The 17389-nt window shown below is 43.3% G+C and overlaps 1 protein-coding gene across 3 annotated transcripts; it reads left to right on the top strand.

Moving 5' to 3' along the window:
* The first annotated feature begins 11606 nt into the window (after positions 1-11606).
* S1PR1 (sphingosine-1-phosphate receptor 1) lies at positions 11607-16736 on the top strand. Of its 3 annotated transcripts, XM_025872308.2 has the most exons (3): positions 11607-11740; positions 12157-12383; positions 14058-16736. In XM_025872308.2, the coding sequence occupies exon 3, from the start codon at positions 14221-14223 to the stop codon at positions 15367-15369; it is 1149 nt and encodes a 382-aa protein (XP_025728093.1). In that variant the 5' UTR covers positions 11607-11740; positions 12157-12383; positions 14058-14220; the 3' UTR covers positions 15370-16736. The 3 variants fall into 3 exon arrangements, with proteins under 3 accessions (XP_025728093.1, XP_025728091.1, XP_025728094.1); XM_025872306.2 differs by lacking the exon at positions 11607-11740 and having other exon boundaries at positions 12150-12383; XM_025872309.2 differs by lacking the exons at positions 11607-11740; positions 12157-12383 and adding an exon at positions 12459-13654.
* Positions 16737-17389: the final 653 nt, after the last annotated feature.

The following is a 17389-nucleotide window of genomic DNA, read 5'->3' as shown; positions in this document are numbered from 1 at the left end:
ATTGCAGCAGTTCAAATTTAGTTCAAATTTCCAGTGGCTGGAAATCCTTGGCTGAATTGTGGGAACAAATAAATCACTTTATCTGTTTATCCTTTTGCTTCTGTTCAATTATCAGTTCCCCTCCCTGCCACAGAAAAAAGGTAAAAAAAACAAAACAAAACAAAAACCCAGAGAGAATGAGAATTAGAATGTGCCAAGGGCAAAATAACCTGTGAAGACAAAGTTTACTAATCCCGTTGAGGCTACACAATACTTAAGGGCTCTAAGTAAATATATTAGGATCCTTCAAGTACTTGAGGAACATGTTTACCTCACATATATGAGAGCTGGTTTTTCCTTCCATTCAGCAAAACCCCTCTTCTGAACAATACTTGGTTACCCTCATTCTTATAAGCCAGGGGATTTTAAAGGAATTAGGATGAAATTACTTTTTTAAATACTTTCTAATTTAGGGCGCCTCGGTGGCTCAGTTGGTTGGGCGACTGCCTTCAGCTCAGGTCATGATCCTGGCGTCCCGGGATCGAGTCCCGCATCGGGCTCCCTGCTCAGCAGGGAGTCGGCTTCTCCCTCTGACCCTCTTCCCTCTCCTGCTCTCTATCTCTCATTCTCTCTCTCTCAAATAAATAAAAAATCTTAAAAAAATTATTTCTAATTTAAATGTCTCAGCGACCTCATTCGGCTTTTTCCAGGTGATAAGGATTCAGGTGATTTTACAATGTTGATATTAACAAATTTTCAGGGACTGTAATATTTGCAATTTATGTCAACAAAATTTGCATCTTCATGCAAAACTTGCTAGACAGATTTTTCTCAAAATAAGAGGGATTAGGATGGATTGACTTAAAATAGACACACAAAAACTTAGAGTGTCCCAGGATACCCCAAAAAGACTGGGCTAGCATCCTTCAGTGCAGTTGAAATAATGGAACGAGGAGAGACGAAAGTGATTGGCTACCGGAGAACAAGCCACAGAGAAAGGCAACAAATAGTGCCTCTGTAATTTTTCAATGAAAAAAAAAGTAGTAGACTTTATTTTTTCAAGCAAAATTGAATAAATAAATGCGTGTCCATTTTTATTGCTATAATCTCAGAATTGTTTTATCTTAGTTTCTGATTGGTACTTAATCATCAATGATTTGGAACATTATACAGCTTTTAATTTCTCTTGGTATGTGTTTATTGATCTGTAAACATCTACAAGAGATGTTTCTTCAGGAAATCCCGCCATACTTTAGTAATGCAGGAACCCCTTCCCTCTCCTGGAGACTACCTGTCACCCTTAAGTAAGTAGAATGAACAGATCTCAGGTATTTCGAAAAGCGGCGCTGATGGTGGTGTGGATGCTCAGAGCTGAGAGCTGAGGAGGAAGGTGTTATAAATGGAGGGGTGGGGGTAAGAACCTCACAGGGGCATTCGAGGATTATGAGGAAATGAGTTCAGAAGGTCCTTCAGAGGACAACAGTCTTGGCAGCAAGTTTCACATTTGGTGAAGAGGCAGTCAGAATGGAATCTGGAATGTTCTAGCTTGTCTGATGAGGTGAATGTTGATGCCATTCACTCATACATACATCAGGGAGCAGGTTGAATTGTCCTGGGAAGAGAATGGTCAGAATGACATGGTTGGGCCTTGGATATTTGATCTTGAGGTGCTTGTGAGACACACAAATGGAGGTTTCCAATAAATACTTAGATATTGATTTTGGAGCTTGGGAGAAAGGTGGGAATAGAGGTGTAGAGTTCAAAGTTGTCTGCATGTATGTGATAGATAAAGCCCTAGAAGTAAATGACAAAAGCCAAGAAAGTGCAAATGGTTAAGAGGGAAGACTGCGGATGTAGCATTTGAAAAGGCAATATGCACAATGGGAAAAAGCTAGGACTTTGAACAACTTACTTAAGCTTTCTTTTCTTTTTTTTAATATTTTATTTATTTATTTTTGACAGAGAGAGAGAGAGACACAGCGAGAGAGGGAACACAAGCAGGGGGAGTGGGAGAGGGAGAAGCAGGCTTCCCGCCGAGCAGGGAGCCCGATGTGGGGCTCGATCCCAGGACCCTGGGATCATGACCTGAGCTGAAGGCAGATGCTCAACGACTGAGCCACCCAGGCGCCCCTTACTGTGTCTCAATTTCTCTATCTGTAAAAATGGGTTATTTAATAGTGCCTCCTTTGTAGAGTGTTGAGGGGATGAATTCATTGTATAGACAATGCTTATCTAGCACAGTGCCTGGCACATAATACAGGTTACATAATTATTTCATATTCTTGGAATAAGGATCTTTAAGATAATATAGAAAAAGAGAAGCCAGTTAAGAGCACTGGGAAAGAGCAATCTGAGTCGGAAGAGAATGCAAGAAAGCATTGCTACTGAAGAGCAGCCTGAAGAGTCCTCAGCAAGGGGGTAGTCAACGGTGTCAAATGTGACACTAAGTTCCCCTAAATGAGGGTTCATGAGAAGTTTTTGGCTTTGTTGATTAGGGAGTCATTGGTGTCCTTAGAAAGGGCAGGCTCAGAAGAATGGTTTCAGAAGCATGGGTTTAAGAGAAATGTAAATGACCTCTGTTCAGAGCTAGTAAATTGAACACTTTCACTTCCCTCCACTCCTACACTCCACTGACATAATAGTAAAGGGTTTTTTGTTTTGTTTTGTTTTGCTTTGCTTTGCTTTGCTTTGCTTTGGGCATAAGCAAAGAGAAAGAAAAGATAAGAGATAAGAGAACAAAATTATGGCAACTGAAAAGCAGAGGGGTGAATGTTAATTTTCTTACTACAACCAAGAAAACTGAAAACTAATGCAACAATGGGGGAAGCCCAGAAGCAAGCTGAGTTGCTCTACAGAACCCCAGAAAGGCCCAGAAATTGGGGATTTTAGGTGTCTCTGAAAGTGGGGGTGAGAGTGAAGATGAAAACAGAAGGTCTGCTTTAGAAGCAGTTAGATTCATCCTCACCCCCTCGTGCTGCCTCACCATGATCTTCCCCAGCCCTGAGCAGCCCGAGGGACTGAAACTCCCTCATTAGGAAAGACAACTGGGGGTAGAGAGGGTGCACAGAATGACTTTGATGGTACAACACCACAGTAAAGACAGGAAGGGTAAGTGGAAATCCCTATGCTGAATGGTGAGATACCCTAGCTTCATTCTCTCCTCCTCCCAGGTGCTGCAACCACGTTTGTATCTTCTGGGAAGAGTGGAAGCCTTTTTCTCTGGATGTATGAGCACTCCCAGGAGAAATAACCTAAAGATACTGACATTTAGGGGTCCATCAATGAAATCACTCAGCCAGATCTTCTTCCAGTGATGTCCACCAGCCAACAAGCCATGTTCATGCACATAGTGCTTCCATAGTCTTTCTGTGTTGAGTGTCAAAAGTCTTGACAAAGGATGAATGGTGCTTTGGGTATTTCTCTCTATCTCTCTCATCTTTCCATATAGTGTCTACATTATGGTGTGAGTGCTAAAAGCCAGAAAGAACAAGCGCCAGAAGTCATATCACCTTTAATGACCTAGCCTTGGAAGTTACTCAGCATCATCTGTGCTTTAGTCTGCTTACAAAGTTCTACCAGGTCCAGCTGGAGGCAACATAGACCCTACCCTTGACAGGGGAGTGTAAGTTGTTATCCTATAAGAAGGGCACATGGAAGGGAACACAAAGAAATAAAAACAGCTTATAGATAAAGGGTGGGGAAAGACAATGACATCACAAGTTCTTAGCAGCACTGGATGCTGGAAGACATGGAACAAAGCCTTAAAAACGTGCAGGGAAGATAACTTTCAACCTAAATTTATATACTCAGCCAAGCTATGACTAAAGAGTTAAGACAGGATAAACACATCTGTATATCTTCAACTTCTCAAGGAATTTATCTTCCATGTACCCTTAACCAGGAAACTTCTGGAAACTCCATCAATACGAAGGCATTAAATGGAGAATGGAGAAGATCCAGGAACTGAGGCTCGGAACAGGAGAAAAGTGAAGGGAACTCCCACCCATGACCCCTAGGACGACAACCATGCAGCAATTAGGACTAGAGAGAAGGACAGAGGACTTGGGTGTGATGTCCCCGAGAATGTGATACATTTTCTGATGTGTTTGAATGCCTTGAGAGTGGGGGAATGGATTAGTAACAAGTACATAGGAAACCGAGCAAACAACAAAAAAGACAATATTTAAGTCTAGGGAAAGCCAAACGATTTATGTGAAAGTAAATATGTACACACATGGCTAAGCTGTGAGTAAAATCTGCATACTTATAATAATATAAAAAATTAAATTTAATCTCTATTTGGAGAATAGGAAACTGTGGGGGTACAGTATAGGTAAAGGAGCTAAATCCTAATTTCCAGAGGACAAGGTCAATATATAATATTTAAAATTGAAAATAATCTAAAAGCCAACATAAGCACATTATTAGAAATCATGGGGGCAAATATGCAAAGGAAAAGTAAAAGAGGTAAAAGTAGTTGCCATTGGGAAGCAAAAATTGGAGAAGAAATTATTTTTTACTTAATAACTTTTATAGAAATATTTCATTTAACAACTGTATACATAGTTGAACTAAATAAAAATTACTATTTTAATGAAAATTTCTGTCAAAATAAGGAGATTTGCAACCGTTTTCTTCCCCTCCCTCTCCCACTAAAAGCAATAAATCAACTTATAAGGACAAAGAGAATGGAAGAAGAAAGGAGAGTCAGGTAGGAGCTTATACAATTGGAGACCGAGGATACTCATTTAGAAAAAAATACAAAAGTAGGTATGAAAATGAATTTAGAACAAGAAAAGACATCACAGCAATGTACTAATTTTAAAAAGCTAACAAATGTTATGAACTTATAAAAATAACAGTATTTTTAGTAACTGCCTTAAACATTTTATAATGCTTTTTTTCTTACATCTTTGGTTATATACCCTTTGATTTCTACTTCATGGGATAAAAATTTAAAATATCATTTTCCTTAGAGTGAACAGAAAGGTAATTTAGTCTTCCCTCCAGTACGCTTAGTCAAAAAAAAATGTTTTATTATTTGTTTAGAAAACTTTCTTTCAGCTTCAAAATTCATTATTGGTGGGGCACCTGGGTGGCTCAGTCAGTGAAGCATCAGACTCTTGATTTTGGCTTAGGTCAAGATTTCAGGCTCATGAGATGGAGGCCTGCCTTGGGCTTGGGCTCTGCACTGAGTGTGGAGACTGCTTAAGATTCTCTCTCCTTCCTCTGCCCTTCCCCGCTTGCGTTCTCTCTCTGTCTAAAAAAACAAAACAAAACCAAAACCCTAAAATTCATTATTGGTAATATGTGAGATTTCAGGACTGTTGCCAAACTTAGGAAAATTGCTATGACTTTTTTTCTCCATATATAAGCTGTAGAATTTCAAAACTTTTTGAGTTTTCTTATGATCTAATTATAAATACACTTGAATTGAGATTATCATTAGTCATTTTGTTATTGATGTCTTCATGTCATAGTGACATATTTTGAGCTTGATAGACCCTTTCTCTGTGTCAGTTGTTTTGTGTGTCAAATCAGCAGGAAATTTATCTTTTTCTAGTTCTTATGATTCATTCCCTTTTATTATATGGATTATCAACCTCCAAGAACGTATTCATTGCTTCTATACAAAACATTTATCTTCCTTTTAATAATGGAATAGGGATGTTGGTACTGGCCCTGTTGTATGTATTGTACTTGTCTTATTGTATTCTTGTTATGATCTGAAAGGTTTTTTGATACAACTTTTTTCCGGTGTCAGAGTAATTCCTATTGATTTAATTGCTCATTTTATTGTTTTTGTTTCATATTTCAATGATTTTTAGAATGGATTTGCTCTCAATCCTTATTAAATAATTTATAGATGATAAAATAAAGTATCCTTTTAAGTATATCCAAATGAGAAGTTTGTAATTTCTCCCATACTCTATTGAAATTATCCTAAATTTATTTCACCCAAATTGCAATAGTTACACCCTACAAATACCAGACAAATGTAGAAATTCTGATCAATATTTTTTGTGTGGACTCCATCAAGAGTGGGAAAAACATATGACATGTTTAATAATTATATATACTGAGTCATTAAATATATTCTGGAGAGAGGAGAACTTCTGTTTTAACTAGGTATCAATGAGAATCAAATTCTCCAATTACAGGGCACCTGGGTGGCTCAGTTGGTTAAGCGATTGCCTTCGGCTCAGGTCATGATCCTGGAGTTCCGAAATCGAGTCCCGCATCGGGCTCCCTGCTCAGCAGGGAGTCTGCTTCTCCCTCTGACCCTCTTCCCTCTCGTGCTCTCTATCTCTCATTCTCTCTCTCTCAAACAAATAAATAAAAATCTAAAAATAAATAAATAAATGGGCTATCTCAGACAGTATTTGGACCCAGGGACACCTGGCAGGGCTGAGAGCATGTGCATGGAGGTCCCCATCATTCTGATTCAGTTCAAATTCAAACACTGAGGGGCGCCTGGGTGGCTCAGTCATTAAGCAACTGCCTTCGGCTCAGGTCATGATCCCAGGGTCCTGGGATCGAGCCCCGCGTCATCAGGCTCCCTGCTCCGCGGGAAACCTGCTTTTCCCTCTCCCACTCCCCCTGCTTGTGTTCCCTCTCTCGCTGTGTCTCTCTCTGTTAAATAAATAAATAAAATCTTTTCATTAAAAAAATTGAAACACTGAATGACCAGCTTCTTTCTCCTTCTCTCCCCTGCCTTCCTCGATTCACTTCAGAAAGTAGTAGAAGGCAGACAAGAGATTTTAGAATTCCTCGCTGACGAAATTGACCAGACCAGGATTAGAGATCTATAAATATTGATATTTGGGGTCCTCCAATAAAAGAACATACCTGATTACCTAGCACCCTTCCACTGAGAAACCCCCCACGAAGAGTTTTAGTTAGTTTTCAGTGCTTCTGTCTGAAACAGGAATGGAAAGCCAGAGATCACCTGACAATTGAGAAAGCCGCTGACACAAAGAACCAAGATCAAAACAAACAGGAAAATGAGAAGACAAGAAAAAAAAAGGAGAAAATCTTGACAACAGCAATGACATTTTAATATTCTGGGAGGTAAGTAAAGATATGAGGTCCCTGAAACAGAAACAGGGTTCTGTAAAAATGAAATATTCAGAAAAAAAAAAGAAGAGAGCATTTAGACTCAAAAGTCTGATAACACACAGGGAAATATTAACTGAAGAATTGAAGGATAAAGTTGAGAAATCTCCCAGAAATCAGAAAAAAAGATTAAGATATAGGAAATGGAAAATAAATATGAAGAATATTTAATATAGGGGCACCTGGGTGGTTCAGATGGTTAAGTGTTTGCCTTCAGCTCAGGTCATGATCCCAGGGTCCTGGGATCGAGCCCCACATCGGGCTCCCTGCTTGGCGGGGAGCCTGCTTCTCCCTCTCCCTCTGCTGTTTCCCCTTCTTGTGCTCTCTCAGTCTCTCCGTCAGATAAATAAATAAAATATTTTTTAATATAAAAACTTCCTGGATGGCCCATAATCTGAATAGTAGGAGTTCCAGAAAGAGAGAATAGAGAAATAGAGAAAATGACATTATCAGAGAAATAATTTTGGTAATTTCTCAGACTATACAGGGCCCATTGTATGTCCAGGAGAGGACTTGGAAAATCAAGATATGTTATTGTATAATTCTGGAACACTGTGGAGAAAGAGAGAGAGTTCAGGAACTGACACTTAAGGATGTTAAAGAACTTGCCAAAAGTTGCCCAGCGGGGAACAGGCAGAATGATGGCTGAATCCAAGACTGTCATGTCCCACTATGTAGTTTTGAGTGGTGGCAAACAAGAGAAGAGAGATTTATATGGGGACCTAGTTAGTATGAGCGGAAGACAGTGAGTTTTTGGTAGAGGAAACACACAAATATTAGGGTAAGTGGAAGATAAAGAGTCATCAGAGGCCAAGAATTGAAAGGACAAGAGAGAGAAGGAGTACATGAGCCATGTCTTCGAAAGTTTGGGGGGAGTTAGCACAGTGATATGGGCAAGGGTTTGCCTTGGGAAGGAGCAAAGCTACTGGCAGGAAGTAAGTGTGGGTGAAGTTGCTGTTACCTTAGAGGAGAGACATCTCAGTGACACCGTTTTCTCCACCAAGTAGGAGGCTAGTTACTCCCCTAAGAATAGATGAGGAAGGGGAGGGCTGGATCTTTACAGGGGATTGTGGGCAGAGGGGGGTTGGAAAGTACCTGGAGCATTTAGGAAAGAGAGTAGAATTGCCAGACTTAGCAAATAAAAATACAGCTCACTCAGTTAAATTTGAGTTGCAGAGTAACAACAAATAATTTTTTTAGTATAAGTCCCAAATATGACATGGCATTTTCTGTGGCAACCCTTAAAGAGAGATTGGAAAGCATGCATAAAAGAATAATAAAGTTGCTTTGAAATAAGAAATGTGGAATGGCTCAACCTCAGTGTGAACTGGGCGTCAGAAGGTAACCTCATTGCCAGGAGAAGTAAGGTAAAACATTGGGCTGGCCTTCCAGGCAGCAGCGGAAAGGGAGCTGGGCTGAGAGCCAGGAGATAGCTTGAGGATGCAATTCTTAGGGCCTCTCCTGAGAGTAATGGGAAGAGATATGTGTGGGAACCAGAGACTTGGAATTGGCAGGGAAACCATTGCTGCAAATAGTTTTGCCTACTTTCTAATTTTGCCTAAGTGGTCATCTACATTTTACGTCTTATAGGTGTGTAGAAGGATGAATATTTCTAAGTAATCACCTGCAAAGTATTTGGGCTTTTTAAAACACTGGGTTGGGCGCCTGGGTGGCTCAGATGGTTAAGCGTCTGCCTTCGGCTCAGGTCATGATCCCAGAGTCCTGGGATCGAGTCCCGCATCGGGCTCCCTGTTCCTTGGGAGCCTGCTTCTCCCTCTGCCTCTCTCTCGCTCTCTCTCTCTGTGTCTCTCATGAATAAATAAATAAAATCTTAAAAAAAAAATAAAACACTGGGTTAATACTGAATGAATGTTGTTCTCACCAGCAGTATTCACAAGAAAAAGACTGATTTCCCCCACGTAATTCTTTGACATGTTTGAGGTTTATTGTGGTGATTTGGACTCATGGTTAAGAGGCTACAGCCAATCTATGGTCACAGACCATGTTAACCAAGTTACTTAATATAATATGCCTGGGACTCAGTTTCCTTGTTTGTAAAATTAGGGTAATAATCATTCCTAACTTGTAGGGTCACTGGACGGATTAAATGAGTTAAAATGTGTAATACTTACAATCTGCTACCCAAATATAAAACCTTACATTAGATGTTATAGGTAGATAAAAATATGTTCACTACTATACATTTGTGTACACTTTGTCAGGAAATATATAGTCAGGAAATCAGTGGTTTTAAAAAAAGACATTCATAGGGGAGGGGAGGCATAAATAGGCAGAACACAGAGGGTTTTTTAGGGCAGTAAAAATATTCTGCATGATACCGTAATCATGAATACATGTCATTATACATTTGTCCAAACCCATAGAATGTACAACACCAAGAGTGAACCATAACATAAACTATGGACTATGGACGATAATGATGTGTCAGTATAGGCCCATCAACTGTAACAAATGTACTGTGCTTGCTCTCTCTCTCAAATAAATAAATCTCAAAAAAAATATACTCTTGGGGCACCTGGGTGGCTCAGTCGTTAAGCATCTGCCTTCGGCTCAGGTCATGATCCCAGGGTCCTGGGATCCAGCCCCACATCGGGCTCCCTGCTCTGCGGGAAGCCTGCTTCTCCCTCTCCCACTCCCCCTGCTTGTGTTCCCTCTCTCACTGTGTCTCTCTCTGTCAAATAAATAAAATCTTTAAAGATATATATATATATATATACTCTTTAAAAAAATTTAAAAGGTGGTAAAAATAGAAATATATTTATTTTTAATAAATAACATAATATTTAATAATTTAATAAAAAATTTAATGAAACATTTCAGCAAAAAAGAAAATGCTTCATGGTGAAAAAAAGACATTTATTAGCATAACTTTTGTATATGTTTTATAGACTTGCATAGTCAGGAAATAAGTGGTTTTGAAAGGACATTCATTAGCCCATCTTCGTATACATTTTTGACATATATATAGTCAAGAAATTAGCACAATTTGGGGCGCCTGGGTGGCTCAGCCATTGAGCGTCTGCCTTCGGCTCAGGTCATGATTGCAGGGTCCTGGGATCCAGTTCCGCATCGGGCTCCCTGCTGGGCGGGAAGCCTGCTTCTCCCTCTCCCACTCCCGCTGCTTGTGTTCCCTCTCTCGCTGTCTCTCTCTGTGTGTGTCAAATAAATAAAATCTTTAAAAAAAGAAAGAAAGAAATTAGCACAATTTAAAAATTTTAAAGCTAGAGGTTTGCTTCCCTTTGGGGAACACACACTTCAGTTCCTTAACTATTTATTGACTGAAGGTGTTTGAACTGGGGGTCATGACATCTGGGAGACATGGCATTAAGATGTGGAACCCAGCTCTGCCACATACTAGCTGGGATACCTAGTGATTTAAGCTGAGTGACATTTCTCTCATCAATAAAATGACCAACAGTGCTTGCTTAAGTTAGATAATCTACCATGATAGATAAGAGTTTTGGTGCGCAATTCACTTTAATTCCTTTCCCTTAAAGAACTCAAAAATTAGTGGGTGGGGTGGATTTTGCCAAGTCCCCACCTTATATTGTGCAGGGTAGACTCAACATACCTCTTCTTTTAAATAAGTCCTCAAGCCCAATCAAAGCCGATCTATTCTAGAGCCTAGAGGACCGTTATCTTAGTTTCTATGTTGTATGCATGTACTGTTGTTGACTTTGTGGCTATGTGCTGGCTTCAACTCCGTTAATGAAGACTTTCAGGCAGCTGTGAACTTGATTTTAACTGTCGTTTGATTTCTTCTTTTGCAAACTCATAAGATCCCAGAAGCCGGGGTCTGTTTATTCATTTAGCCTCCTTCTGAGTCATTCAGGTACAGGGTGTGTCTATCAATTGAAACTGCACACGGAGAAGTTTTGCGTTCACATCTGCCAGGATGGGAAGCCAGTGCGACCAGGGACTGGGTGGAAATCTGTGTCGCAGCAGGGCAGGGCAGAAGTGCTCTGAGTTTGTCATTGAGGCGGAGCTGACCAAAGCCGCCTCTAGTCTCACCTTCTGAAGTAGCATCTAAGCGAAAGAAAAGAGTGGGCGTGTTGGGAGCTTTTAGGTGTGGGGGCCTCTAAGTCCTCCCGAGTAGAAAGGGAGAGAAGGGCACCGGCCTCAGACTAGGCTGGCTGGGCCCAGAGGCTCTTCCCTTTTGGAAAGTCTTGTGCTGCCCAAGCTTTTTAAATCTCTCAGGCCCCAGCAGCTGCCCATGTCCCCAGAGGTCTCCCACTGGCCAGAATCTGGGACACACAGCTGACTTTGCGCCCGGTTGAATTAGGGAAACCCCCACCCAACGTCTCGCCAGGCGCTGGCCCATCTCACCGCGAGTCCCGGGAAAGCCACTTTCTGCCCCTCAGACCGCAAGTTTCGGGGCAGCAGCGGGATGGGGGTGGGGAGACGTAAAGGAACCTCCGGGGCCATTCTCCCTTCTAGGCTGCTGCGTATCTTCTCCGTGTCTTTTGCGGCCCCTTGCCAGCTTCTCCTCCCCAGAGAGCGGCGGGGACTCTCGGGGTCTCGCTGGGGTTTTCTCTGCCTGCGCAGAAGCGGCCGCGGGCGCGCCCCGCCAAAGTCTCCGGACTCGGATCGAACCAAGGACTCCAGCGCCTAGGGGACCGGAGAGGTGCGCTGCGAGACGCCGGGCTGTCCTTTGCCCCCTAAGACTTTTCAGGAGGGAAGTTTCCAAAGGCTTCCCACCTCTTCTCTTTTGTAAGACTTGGGAGAACGGTCTCCGGGAGTGGAGGACAGCAGGGCTAGGGCCGTGATTTATGCATCAGAATCCAGGGGGCACCAGCCTACGTCCCTTCTCTGTTTTCTTTTTCTTTCTTTTTTTTTTTTTTTTTTCGGTTGCCTGTGGGGGAGGAGTGTGTGTGTGTGTGTGTGTGTGTGTGTGTGTGTGTGTGTGTGTGCGTGCGCGCGCGCGCTTCTGCCCCAGATCTTTCCTGGACAGTGAGTCTCTGCAGCCGAGATCCGGAGGCCCCCAGCCGCTGGCGGAGGGCGTGGGGGTTGAGATATTAACCCCTCCCCGCCTCTTCCTAGAGAAGCCACCCAGCCTCAGCGGGGCGCTCGACGACTTCAGCAAGCGGGCCGGCGCTGGCCGCGGGGAGCAGGGCTGGCCATTGGAGTGTGCGGCTGCGGAGGGAGGGGACCCCGACTCGAGTAAGTTTGGAAGAGCGTCGCAGTCAGTCCCGGGGCAGCAGCAAGATGCCGAGCGCGCAGTGGAGACCCGGAGCTCTCCCAACGCAACTTCGTCCTGCCTGAGCGAGGTAGGGGACTGCACCTTGCCAGCGCGGGCCGGGGGCGCGGGGGACCGCCGCTGCAGGAGGTCTTCCGTGTTAGAAAGGAATTTTTAAACCCGAACGAAGCAAAAACAAAAAAATACAAAAAAAAAAAAAAAACCCAAACCCAAACCCAACCCAAACCCAAAACCTTTTAAAACATCCATCTCTGGGCGCTGGAAACATTCATCCCTGGGCTGCTAAGGAGCCCAACGCGATCGGATTGTTCTTGGGGCACTTGTGATTTATGAAGTTCCAAAAAGGGTTAAGTCCAGTTGTAAACCCGACCACGGGTAGGGGATAGTGAAAACTGCGGTTGGTCGCGGAGGGAGGGAAGGCGCTTTTATTTGGAAATCCTATAGACAAAGAATATGGGAGGTGGGGTAAGGGCTTAAACTTGCACTGCCGGCGAGCAGGGTGCGGAATTAGATGGGAGAAATGTAGAGCTTCTGGGCGCGAGTAGCCTCTGCTGTCCCGGGAACTGCTGTTGCTGCCTCTATTACTCCACTTCTTTCACATTGCTGCGTTATCTTGAAACATTGCAAGTAGACTTCTGCTGACCAGTGCCATGTTTCATTCCCTCCACACTTTGTAGTTCTAAGAGAGGAGGCAACATGTTGGGGGAGGGCAGTAAATGAAACGGCCGGCTCTCGCTCAGCAACGCACCAGACGTACATTTATGTTTCTGGACAGAAGCTTTGAACTTGGAATTAGGAATGTAGTGGCATGTATCGTTATCATTAGTAGTATAACTTCTCTCTTTTGTGTGCGTGCCTGTGTGTGTTTTGGCCAAACCCACAGTAACTAAACATACTCCTTATACAATCAATGAATGTACTAAATTCCTGGGATTTATTGCAATCTCTTATGAATGATTTTCACTGAATACCTTTATATTTTCTTGCACTGGCTTACAAGAAAAAAAAGACTAGAAGAAGAAATTAAGAAAAGGCAGTTGCTTCACAGAAGCGTAAGCTTTCCTGTTTACCGCAAGGCCGGGGCGGGCTTGGCTGCCCACACCCCTCGGACCCTGAGCACACCTGTTCCTAGAGAGTTATTAATAGACCCCAAAGAATGACTTACTCTGTCAAATGATTTTCGTGCAAATCTAATGTCTTGCAAGGCAATTAGGAGGTGGTTCTCAGCTCTTTTAGCTGGGTGGTTGTGGCAAGCAGAGGTGGTGTGCGTCTCCACCCTCATATTAGCGGTTGGGTCTCTTCCGAGGTGAGACCAAGACCAACACCAAGGTGAACCCGCTGGTGAGTGGGCCAGCGCTTCAGAGAACCTCCAAGCTGGAAACCTGGAGGGGGTTGGAGTTGGGGGGGGCGGTGAGAGGGCGGGAGAGGTGTTATGGGGCTCACTTCTCTAGTTTTCCCATTTCCATTTGGATGTGACACAGGAGAATTTTCGCCTTGTCGATTTGGAGTTTTCAGTTTGGGTAGATTTTTGTTCTTTCTCCCTCCCCTGCCCTCCCCCCCCCCCATTTGGCAAGAAATGTGAATTTGATTTTTTTTTTTTTTTAAATCCCTCTCTTTGCGCTTGCTCCAAGTTTCCTTAAAACAAATCCACGACAAAACTGGAGCAATGCCTTAGCTAGAATGAATTATGCCAGTGTGCTGTGGCTTTCTCCCTGACTCTCTCCTCTTTGTGACTTGTTTAAAGCTGCTGTTTCCGAGGCCCTCTCCAACCAAGGCAAAGCGACACAAAAAGCCTGGAACTCTCGGACAGAACCACCTCCCGCCGCAAGTGAAGGCTCGCTCGGCCTCGCCCTCTAGCGTTCTTCTGGAGAAGCGCCACCCCCGGATTCCTGGAGACACTGTGCACCATGGGGTCTACCAGCGTCCCGCTGGTGAAGGCCCTCCGCAGTCCTGTCTCCGACTATGTCAACTATGACATTATCGTCCGGCATTATAACTACACAGGAAAGCTGAATATCGGCGCGGACAAGGAGAATGGCATTAAACTGAGCTCGGTGGTGTTCATTCTCATCTGCTGTTTTATCATCCTAGAGAACATCTTTGTCTTGCTGACCATTTGGAAAACCAAGAAGTTCCACCGACCTATGTACTATTTTATTGGCAACCTGGCCCTCTCAGACCTGTTGGCAGGAGTGGCCTACACAGCCAACCTGCTCTTGTCTGGCGCCACCACCTACAAGCTCACCCCCGCCCAGTGGTTTCTGCGGGAAGGGAGTATGTTTGTGGCCTTGTCTGCCTCCGTGTTCAGCCTCCTAGCCATCGCCATCGAGCGCTATATCACAATGCTGAAAATGAAACTCCACAATGGGAGCAACAGCTTCCGCTCCTTCCTGCTGATCAGTGCCTGCTGGGTCATCTCCCTCATCCTGGGTGGCCTGCCCATCATGGGCTGGAACTGCATCAGCGTGCTGTACAACTGCTCCACCGTCCTGCCGCTCTACCACAAGCACTATATCCTCTTCTGCACCACTGTCTTCACTCTGCTCCTGCTCGCCATCGTCATCCTCTACTGCCGGATCTACTCCTTGGTCAGGACTCGGAGCCGCCGTCTGACCTTCCGCAAGAACGTGTCTAAGGCCAGCCGCAGCTCGGAGAAGTCGCTGGCGCTGCTCAAGACCGTGATTATCGTCCTGAGCGTCTTCATCGCCTGCTGGGCGCCCCTCTTCATCCTACTCCTGCTGGACGTGGGCTGCAAGGTGAAGACCTGCGACATTCTCTTCAGAGCCGAGTACTTCCTGGTGCTGGCAGTGCTCAACTCCGGGACCAACCCCATCATTTATACTCTGACCAACAAGGAGATGCGCCGGGCCTTCATCCGGATCCTGTCCTGCTGCAAGTGCCCCAGCGGGGACTCCGCGGGCAAATTCAAGCGACCCATCATTGCCGGCATGGAATTCAGCCGCAGTAAGTCGGACAACTCCTCCCACCCGCAGAAGGACGATGGGGACAACCCAGAGACCATTATGTCCTCTGGAAATGTCAACTCTTCTTCCTAAAACTGAGTGCTGCCGACCCACGGGGAGAATTCTTGCGCGGTCACCCACCACCCAGTGTTTGGGGGGGGGGGAAATCTCTGTCTCGACTACTGCCAGGGAGGAGCTGCTGGGAGCCAGAGGGAGGGCGGGCATAGTAAGAGCAGCCTGGTGGTGCCGGGGTGTTGGTGGGTTAGTTCCTGTGAACAATGCACTGGGAAGGGTGGAGATCAGGTCCTCGTCTGGAATCTATTTCCTAACCCCCCCGCCCTGGAGCTTTGATTTTGCACTGAGCCAAAGGTCTAGCATCGTCAAGCTCCTGAAGGGTTCATTCGGCCCCTCCTGGAAGACTAATGTCCCAGTGTGAAAGCGACTGTCCGGAGCTTTGAGATGTTTTCTTTCACCTTTCCAGCCCAAGGGATTGTGTACACTTCTGCTTCTCTGGGTATGCTCTGCATATCCCACCCTCCCTCCGCCTTCACACCCCTCCTCAAAATTCTTTTACTTTATATTCGAACTACCTGGCTTTCATCAGAGCTGGGGTTGTGGCATGGTCCATTTCTTGATGGTTTGTAGCAGGTAGGCTGAGTCCAGGAGGTCAACTGTGAGGAATGGAGATGGTTTGGAGATATAAAGCAATTTTATTTCCCGAGGCCAAAGTTTCCATGTAAGCTGGATCAGTTTTTTGGAATTTGGTTAAAGTCACTTTGATTTTTTTTCTTTTAACAACTTTACAAGGAAATGTATTACAGTGTCAGTATCCATTGTGGCTGAAATCTGCATAAGGAAGTCCAATTTATCTAAATGGTATCAGGCAGGATCCTTTGTGTCATAGGAGAAACAAACTAGCAAAACCAGGTGAAAACTGACTGGGGGGGGTGGGGTGACTGTAAACCAAGAGAGATTTCTTAATGAATCTGTCTAACAAATACAACATCTGTCTTTGGCACTTTGTTGATGTTTATTTCAGAGTGTTGTTGTGAATTAGTTCAACCAACAGGATGGTTGTATTTTGTTGTGTTAAAAGTACTTTCAGTGATTTTTGAATGTATTTGTTTCAGCATTTTATTGGATTTTTCTAACTTGTGTTAACACCGTTGAAAGTGTATTTCCTAAGAAAATACAAACTTCTTGTGCCATTAAAGCATTACTTTAACTGATAGGGAATACCAGAAGTTTTTCAATACAGCTGTTCATTAAATAGTCAGTTAAAGATGTGTATAAATGTTACAAAAAAAATATATTGCTGTCTCTTTAGTATGGTTTTCAGTGCAATTAAACTGAGAAATGTCTTTTAAAAATAGTATTTAATAGGTTTCTGACTTTTGTGGATCATTTTGCACATAGCTTTATCAACTTTTAAACATTAATAAACTGATTTTTTTTAAAGAGTCCTCTGTGGAGAGCATTTTTTAAAAAATAATTATTAAGCTTCTATTTGACTATGTGGCTTTTTAGAATCAAAGTTACAGGCAAATTTCTATTACTCTTTAAAGGATTTTACCTTGATAAACTAGGGTGTGAAAAAAATGTGGTTTGTTAAAAACCGCTCTATCTTTTTCAGGAAGAGAAACTTCAATAAGTTAACATTGAAGAGTAGTAAAAAATGTGATGAAAACCACCAACCTCTAAATACCACATTGACAAGTAAATGTAATTATTGGAGTTTTAAATTGCATTCAAGCCAAACTAAATTATATATAATAATTCTTGTCCTAAAACATGGGTTTAAAAAAAACAATATACAACAACTTGGTTGCATATCTAATTTAAATTATGAAACTTAATGGTCATGGCAAACCCAGCAATAAAAGCTTACATGCTTGGCTTTCCACCAACATGCTGGAGAAATGGGGATATGGATATGGGAGATAGTATATTAAATCACTTAATTTTTTTCAGGACACTGGGCTTCTCCCAGACTATCCTTTGGACAATATGGGACTATACGGTATCAGTGAAGTAACAAGTTGCAGAATGTCGCTGGAATAGTATACACCTCATATCTGAAAACTTTCAATAGTATCTGAAAGTTTTAACATCC

This window comes from Callorhinus ursinus, unplaced genomic scaffold (genome assembly GCF_003265705.2).
Source record: "Callorhinus ursinus isolate GAN/ISIS: 27379988/994484 unplaced genomic scaffold, GSC_fseal_2.0 scaffold9, whole genome shotgun sequence".
NCBI classification, from domain to species: domain Eukaryota; kingdom Metazoa; phylum Chordata; class Mammalia; order Carnivora; family Otariidae; genus Callorhinus; species Callorhinus ursinus.
This window is presented reverse-complemented; position numbering and strand designations above follow the sequence as displayed.

Coding starts and splice junctions, on each gene's coding strand:
- S1PR1 (XM_025872308.2), top strand. CDS start 14,221: ATGGGGTCTACCAGCGTCCCGCTGGTGAAGGCCCTCCGCAGTCCTGTC.